Source organism: Martes martes (genome assembly GCF_963455335.1).
Source record: "Martes martes genome assembly, chromosome: 9".
NCBI lineage: Eukaryota > Metazoa > Chordata > Mammalia > Carnivora > Mustelidae > Martes > Martes martes.
The window spans coordinates 114,812,224-114,820,881 of NC_137896.1; the positions used below are offsets into that span (position 1 = coordinate 114,812,224).

At 55.2% G+C, this 8,658-nt stretch overlaps 1 protein-coding gene across 1 annotated transcript in view; it reads left to right on the top strand.

Annotated features, from left to right (window-relative positions):
• The window catches only part of GALNT14 (polypeptide N-acetylgalactosaminyltransferase 14), a 208,349-nt gene extending 199,974 nt beyond the window's left edge, over positions 1-8,375 (top strand). Inside the window, exons 14-15 of the mRNA XM_080814691.1 lie at positions 6,518-6,637; positions 7,804-8,375. Of these exons, the coding sequence (XP_080670817.1) occupies positions 6,518-6,637; positions 7,804-7,962 (279 nt within the window). The 3' untranslated portion in view covers positions 7,963-8,375. The remainder of the gene's footprint in view (positions 1-6,517; positions 6,638-7,803) is intronic.
• Positions 8,376-8,658: the final 283 nt, after the last annotated feature.

Consider the following 8,658-nt stretch of genomic DNA (forward strand, 5'->3'; position numbering starts at 1 on the left):
TGTGCGTTTACACATGCGTGTGAGTGCTACACCCTTGTAGGGCTGACCTGTTTCCCTTTCTCGTCCTTCCAGTAGCCCTCCCTCCTTCCGGCATAAGAAAGACAGTCCCGTCTTGGTGCTTGCCAGCCCTTTCTGCCACCGCGGTCGGGCTCCAGGAGCGCGCTCTCTCTCTCTGACCCTGCTCTGCCTTCTTGGCCCCTCTTACATTTCGTTTCTTCTCTTGCACAGCCTCTTGGCCTGTCCAGAAGGGGTCTCGTCTGTCCCTATGAGAAAGGGAAACGAGGGTCACACCCCATGTCAGGCCTGGGGAGGGGGCAGGCCAGACAGCAGGCCCCTCCCCAACATTGATGGGAACTGGGGAAGAGTATGTATGGAGGCCCACATTCTGGACTCCACACCAGAGCAGGGTGGGGTTGAGGTGGGGAGCACACACAGCACTGGCTTCCAGCCTGGGCCTGCTCCCCTCTACTTCCTGTCCCCCCAACTCGTAGCCTGCATATCCACCTCGGTCACTCTCTTCTAAATGTCCCCTTTGGGCCCGGCAGTGTGTAGCAGGAACTCAGTCTGCCTTTGGGAGGACTGACGCAGGGTAAGATCTACACAGATCCTGCAATCCGGTTCAGGCCATTTGGGTGGAGGATTCCAGGGTTCCTGGATATCTGGAGTAAAAGAAAATCACGGGGTTCAACCCAGGAGCTCAGAGTTGTGCTTCCAGCTGGCTACGTGCTCTCAGGGGTGTGTCCTCTGCGATCAGGTCAGTGTCCTCATTGCTAAAAGGAGACAATTAGACCGTGGTTGTCCTCTGCCTCGGATGCAGGTTCACGCCCCTGCCCCACCCCCAGCCCATCCATCCTTACCCCTGTCTTACTTCTCTTTCTTGGCCGGCTTGTCAACCTTGGGAACAAAATGTTTAATCTTGGTGTGCACGGAAGACGTCGGCGGGCTCTTGCCTTGGGTGGAGTACAAGAGAAATACATCATCAGTTTGCAAACCCGCTAAGCCCAAGAAGCCTCCAGGTTAACGAGTTTCCCCTTAACTTTATTGGATTCTCTGGGAAAATATGTGTGTGAAGGATGGAAGGAAGACAGGTACACCAATCTCACTGCTATCCCCAATTTAAAGACAGGGAGAAAAACAGAAAAACTTCACAGTGTGTTCATCTACCTGCATTCCGGGCAGTTTGGGCTCCTGGCTTGTGAAGGATGCACGTGGGCAGCTGGACATTTGGGTGGGCGAGAGACAGTGGGCTTCCTTCTCCAGCCCCGGCAGCCACACCCCAGCTCGGCAGCAGGACCCAACGACAGATGTACTGGGTGTGGGTTTTTAATCATATGCCTATAAAGTGTATCCTGACAGCTTGGGGGCGAAGGGATAGGATGAATCAGAAATAAAAGACCCCAACAGTGAGTCCAGCAAAGGTCCCCGTCAAAGGCAGGAAGCATGTCTCTGAGCCCACTGGGTCACCCTGCTGCCACTGGTCAGCAGGGAGAGGCAGCAGTCTGTGTCTTTGCAGCTGACACTGTCCCCAGCAGGGCCGGTCAGTGTGTTTGCATGATCCTTTGGGAACCGGGTGCACCAAGAGGCTGGCTGAACTAAAGTGTAACTTGCTCCCTCTCGTTCGTTCCAGACACTGTGTCTGAAGAGGGCTGCAGGGGCGTGTGTGGCTGTCAGTGTGACCTAAGTTCTTCAAGGCCAGCAGTGGCCCCAGATGCTCTCAGCTCAGGTCCATTCTCACCGAGAGGCCTGTGTTCATAGTCAACCCTGTGGTCTGCTCCTGGTGTTGCCCAGACTGACCCCTGCTCTCTGTTCCCTTCCATGAAGTCGTACTTGCCTCCCAGGATCACCTTGTGACTGTGAAGCATCTAGAACTGGAGGCCCTCAGAAATGAGCTAGTTTGCCGTCTAACCACAACACACCGGGAAGTGTTGCTTGGCATTGGGGGTCTTGTCCCCGTTGGGTGTAGTTCCCCACACAGAAGAGCGCGTGGACGAGGAGCTCACCACCATCAGTAACGGACTCAGTGTGAAAACACAGCCCCTGCCTTCTCCCCACGTGTGACTGTTTGTCCCCTCACCCAACCACGGCTCCTCCCACGTGTCACCAAAGCACTGTCCCCAGAGACTGCGCCGGAGCCAGCCACTAGCCTGTGGGTTCCACAAGCCTCATCTGGGTTAGTTATCCCATGGCCCTCCGAGCCCTGTCCTGTTGGCCCCGCCGTCCCACAGATGCAGTAAGCAAGGCTGAGAGAGGCGGACCCGCGCTACCTGGGTCAGACAGGAGGAATGGCGGTCCTTCCTCTTCCAGGGACCAGGCCCTTCCCACGAGGCAACGGTGTTTCAACCCCAGAGCTGTTGACATTGATACCAGATAATTCTGTGTTGTGGGGACTGTCTGTGCACTGTAGGGGTTTGCCAGTGTCTTTCGCCCCACCTGTTGGGTACCAGTAACACAAACCCCCCCCCCCCAAGTCATAGTCATCAGAAAATCATGCCTCCAAATAAAAAAAAAATGCCTCCAAACATTGGCACATGGTGGGTGGATGGATGGAGGGATGGAGGGTTGGATAGAAAACAAAAGCAAGATCAGCCCAGTCGAGAGCGGCTGCCCCAGGCTGGGTGCTTGTTGCCTATTAGTGGTGGCCCTGGGTCCCTCCTAGGTCAGCCCTGTGCCTGGGCCCTGACTCCTCTCACGCCTGCCTCCTTCAGAACTTGGCTCCTTTAGACATGTCCTCTTGACACCATTTTTCCTCTCTGCTGCTCCATCCAGTGGACCCACCCCAGCTGGGTGCTGCGGCCTGCTTCATCCCAGCCCACAAGGCTGCAGCTGGATGGGCATTGCCCAGAGAGAAGTCTCCTGCCCGCACCTGCCAGGCCGCTCCCTTCTCTACACACAGGGGCTGTCCTCCAGAGACTCCCGCTAAGCACAGAAGGCCGTTAGCCTGTCCAACCTGGACCACCCCGCCCCATCGTCGGCTCCCCTCTTCCAGGGCAGGGGCAAAGGAGCTAGAGGACTAGGAGTGAACCTTCTCCTCAGCCCCTTACTGGCCTGCCCATGAGAGGGTGAGGCTGCCCGTGCCGCCTCTGGGTTACCTCCCGTGGGTATGGCTGTGTCTGTGTTCTGTGGGCAGGGGAGGGCTGCGACTTGGCCAGACCCCCCTAATGAAGCCGTCAGCCTGTGGCCCAGTGTACACTGATCTCTGCCGGGCCAGCCTGAGCAGCCCCTGCTACCTTCCTGAATCCATTTCTGACTCTGGGATTCATTTAATAAACCCATTCATCACAGGCCGTTCTGGAAGCCTGACAGGCTGCAGAGTGGGAATCGGAAAGCCTCTCGTCGCTCCCTGCCCCACCTGCTTCTGTGTTCTGCTTCCCTCGCTCCTGTCTTGCAGATGTGGCCAGAGAGCTGTGTTCCTCTGAGAAATTGTGAGCCTGAATTAGTTCACTGCCAGTAAAGCACCAGCTAATGGAAAGTCCACTTGGTGTGAAGGCTTCGATCCCCTCTCTCTGCATGTGCGCCTTCTCCCCTTGGGGATCTTAAGGTGATTTCTTCCGAGCCCAGCCCCAGTCGGGTACCATCTGCGCTCCTTCCCGAAAGGCATTAGTGGATGGCGCGTCTCAGATGTCAAAAGAAGGACCGCTCCCCTCCCACCGTCACAGCACCCCCAGCACGTCCAGTTTCTAAAGCCCCTAGGTTTTTATAAAAGAAGAAATGCCAAGATGAGATTTTCAGAAATTGTGGTATATTTCAAGTGTTTATGTTTAATTAATGCTTTTAACGTAAAAAACACAGAGTCAGTGTGTTGTAGTAATCAAAATAAGTACAGGATTTATTTTTTAAATGCTAATTCATGGCTCACAGCAGCCGTGTGGGGGGTCATGGGTCAGAGAGATGGACCTTACCTTCTTGCCACATCTCTGACTGTTTAGGCTCATTTCTCGACAATGGCAGAAATCTAAAGCTGAGGCCAGTTGTATGGTGGGCCTGGGCAGCGGCTGGCTCCCTGGCAGACCCGCCCTTGGACTCAGGCCTGGGCTTCAGGCCTCTCTCGCCCCTTCCTGTGCGGAATTCTCTGGACACACACCCAAGACCGGCTCCCACCTTCTAGATCACACTCCTGAAGGCCAGAATCCCCCATCCAGTTGGCCCTAGCCTGATATCAGGCTCTGCATGGATCTCCGGAGGGCAGACTGTGTCCCTAGCACACACCTAGGCCCAAAGGGGGCTTTTAAAGGGGAGTGGTCAAGCGAGCGTGGGTAGGCATATAGGGGAGCTGATGATGGGGCATGGAGCCAGGGTGGGGAGAAGAGGGGAGCAGGCCCAGGAAGCCAGCTGTGTGTGCCCCTCTGATGCGGAGTCCGTAGAATGTGGGCCTCTGTTCATACTCTTCCCCAGCGCTCACCCGTGTCGGGGAGGGGCCTGCTTTCTCCGCTGCCCCCTCCCTCGTCCCCCACACAGGGTGTGACCTTTGTTCCCAGTCTCGTGGGGCTACCAGTGGGAACTGGGCGGCTCTCCGCTGTGGAGGTAGAGGTGATCTATAGTATTCTTGTTTACAACCCAGAAGAGGGAGCTCGGGGACAGGCATTACCTGTGATTAAACTGGGATAGAAGGAGCTGGGACTCTGGGGGCAGCAGCAGCAAAGGAGCCAGAGACAGTCTGTCGGAGAGAATTGTATGATTTCTGTGAGCCTCTCGTCATGCAGAATGGGAACGATAATAGTAATAGCTATTTGGGATTCTTATGAAAGGCAGGATTCTTATGAAGACTAAAGTCATCTGTGCTAAGCACCCAGGACAGCGCCTAGACATAGTCAGTGCTCAGGAAATGCTGGCCATCGGTAACAAGCTCGTGATTACTGCATCACCTCTGTGCACACAGACGTCTCTCCCCTTCAGCTAATCCTGGAGGGAAGGAAATGGCATACATAGCATGGTGATGTTCAAGTCCAGAGGAGAACTTCTTGATACGTCCCAAGGAGTACATTTCATTACATTTAGTATTAAAAATTTTAAATAGATATAGATCTAGAACTAGATGGAAGAGTAGCCTGTAGCCATCCCTAGGCTTCAAGAATTCTCAACTCACGGCCAGTGTTTTATCCGTCTGTATTTCCATCCCCCCTGACCCCAGGGAGTGCCTTCTGGTCTAGGTCTTCTCCCAACACTGGCAGTTTGAAAAGGGACATGAGAATACACATGCAGGACGGTGGCCCCCCCTGGGCTGGTGGCACCATCCAGGTGTCAGGGACAGGGAAGGTCTCAGATCAGGAGAGGCAGGGTTCTGCATCCAGGTGGTCTGGTGAGGCACCAGAAGGACGCAAGCCTGAGGGCAAGGGCCCCCAGGGCACAGAAAGACATCGAAGATGTCACCAGATGGTGGAAGTCAGGAGGGGTGCGGGGGCTGGGGAGGGGTGCTGCTGTGAGCTAGAGAATGTGCAGAATGAGGAGCACATGACAACAGTTAGCTTACGGGACACGTGGGCCTAGAGCAAGGGCCCCAGCTAAGGGACCCTTTTTTCATTCTCAGGCCAAGGAGAAGTAGCTGACCAGCGGCCTGGTCCAGAGGCTGAGGGTCAGCTGGCCAGCACGCATGGAGTGGAGAAGGTGTCCGGCACTTGACGGGTCCTCTCTGCAGCTCTCCCCAGGGTATCCAATTCACCGGTCACCTTCTTTGCCCCATGATAAGGCTCCTTCTTCACAGCCTGGGAAAGACCTTACGGAGGCTTCCATTTTTTTCCTTCTAACCTAAGAACTAGAAATACTTTGGGCGCCGTAGCAGCTTGTCGCTCTCTGATCTCTGGCATTGCATGGAATAACCGAGAAACATTCTTTGTAATGACCCTCAGATGGAATGCCCCTTTCTTCTCCCCACACTCCTTGTCCATGGACTTTCTCAGCTTCCCTCCCTGCAGGGGCTCTGGGGCCCAATGTTCTGTTCTCCTGGAGTGCTGGAGTGCACGCATCTGCAGGGATCATTTTCTGTCCCGTGACCTGCTGTCCCTCTGCTCTCTTCCACTCCCTCCCTTGGCACGCTCCCTGTTACCTTCGTCCTGCCATCTACCTCTTCTGATAACACTCCTGTTCTCAAGCCACTGATTGGACTCCTTTTCAAAGAAGGGACGCTCTAAAGACAGCTGGGGGTGGCCTGCCGGGCAGCTGCTTGCACTGTCAAGTGTGGGCAATAGACACGCATCCAAACAGAGAAACTAGAGACCCCACGGCTGGGCTGGAGCATAGTTCAGGCTTCCCTGCCTCAAGCCCAGAATTGTTCAGCAGCCCCCAGAGGTGGCCTGTGTGCCCAGGCTGGTCCCCTTCCCAGGTGTGGGGATGGGAGACTTCAACGGGGGCATGACCTGGGAGTTTCTGGCTAGTGGGTCCCATTTTCCAAGGCAACCTTGTTGATGGTCTGTTCCTGCTGGGACCTCCAGTGCTTTTTACTCTAATTCTCACATAGTCCCAGATGTGTCTCACGAGGTTTCCAAGGATCCTAATGTGAACCTTCTGGCCTCTTCCCCTCCAGATATGGGCCTTCACATACACCCAGCAGATCCTCCAGGAGGAGCTGTGCCTGTCCGTCATCACCGTGTTCCCGGGAGCCCCGGTGGTTCTTGTCCTCTGCAAGAACGGAGATGACAAGCAGGTGAGAGGTCAGCAGGTGCCCTCGGGGCATGGTCGCCTTCAGTGACAGGCAGTCCCGTGTAGGTCCAGGTCTCGTGTGCAAGACCAGGGAGAAACTCTAGAGGTGGAGGGGCTGATCAGAAAGAGGCCCTTCTGGTTAGGGGACGAGGGCAGGGGCACCAGCAGCAGCGGTCAGCTTGGCTCCGGATGCCTGTGGACCTGGCCGGACCCCAGTGGGCACGTGCACCTCGTACTTGCCTGTCCAGTGCCGACACCAACCTGGCATCCCTGAGCAGGAAGGCATAGGGGCAAAGCCTTCAGGACTGCAGGATGAGCAGTACCGGAATCTTGGCCTTTGGGGGGCCTTGGGCCCTAGCAGGATGTCCACTCTGGGTGTGCCCTGTGCCCTGTCGGGCCCAAGCTGTTGACCCCATGCAGTCACCTGCTCACTGGGCGTTGGCATGAGAGAGACAGACATTCAGATGCCATTGTCTGGCTCACCGGCTGCGTGACACTGGACTTGGTTTCCTTCCTCTCTGAAATGGAGGTGACGAGGCCCACCACACGGGGCAGCTGTTGAGAGAGATTAACGGAAGTGGGCCATTGTCCCTGTGCCGTGGTGGCTCCCCAAACCATGTTTGTCCCCTCCTTCTTTGTCACGTGAGGTAAAGTCTCGGGGGGCAGTGGCACAAGACCCCTCTCTCTGTTTGGGTCCTTTGTGAGCCGAACGGCTATGGAGGAGTCCAGGCTGCTGGCCTCGGGTGCTGCCCAGAAGCCCCACTGCCATCCTGCGCCCCTCCCCTGCTCGCTCCCACATCTTCCCGACGTGCAGACACTGAGTGCACATCGTTTCTTTGGTTGTTCCCATGACTCACGTGCTTCCCGTTCTCTGGCCTGTTGCTTGGAAAGCTATTACCTTCTAATGAGTTTTTCTACCAGACATATTGATTTTGCTTTTACTTTTTTATCCAAAAACAAAAAAACAAACCAAAACCAACAGCAATGCCTGGAAAAGCAATTAGTTGCAATTTTATTCCTCCACGAGACTGTGAAAGTCAAGTCTCTGGGGGACCCTAGCCATGCTCTGTAAACATGCCTGATTGTTCTGGAACTCCTGACATCATGGGTAGAACCTGGGCCCTTAGCCAAAGAATCCTGGTTCATGCTCTCTCCTCTCCATCTTCTCAGCAATGGACCAAGACTGGTTCCCGCATCGAACACATAGCGTCCCATCTCTGCCTAGACACGGACATGTTTGGTGACGGCTCTGAGAATAGCAGGGACGTCGTGGTCAACCCGTGCGAGTCATCACTTATGAGCCAGCACTGGGACCTGGTGAGCTCTTGAGGACCCGAGCCAGAACCAGTGGAGCTGTGGGTGCCGTTTCCCCGGATGCCAGGCAGACTGGAAATCAGGCTACAAGCAGCCCACAGCTTCCGTAGATGCTCTGAACTGGGAGGTGGAGGCAGAGCCCCCGGACAGGAGCAGATGTCTCAGGGAGGATGGAGGAAGGGATTGTAAGCCAAGTGGGGCTCAGAGACAGACCCCCGTGTTCTCCACGCTGTTCTGTTCCAGTCCTGGCCTGGTCGGCTCCTGCCTGAGATCTGGGGAGAGAGCTCACTCGGGGAGTATTACCTTGTTCCCTTTCCTACAGAGGAGGCCAAGGAGAAAAGCATTTTTTGTCACGAGGCCAGGACTAAATTGAGAGAGAAAGAATAGAGGTTGTTTTCAAAACAAATAAAGGAACCTTAGAAGTTTTCTCTGTGCATCTCTTTGTTTCCACTGATGTTAGCACCGCGCTGAGCTGAGTTCTCCATTCAGAGGGGACGCTGGCTGCCATGACAGGCCGTGTGACCTTAAAAAGACACACAACTTCTCTGGCCCTTCATCTCCCGGTACGTCATGTTGGGGAACAGGAGCAAGTCCGTGGTTCTTAACCAGGATTACAGTCTCTCACCTGGAGAAATCATGTCTGTTCAGGGCTCCAGGTTCCTGCTTCAGGAGATCCCAGTGGGGTCCAGACTCCTCCACTGATTCTTCTTT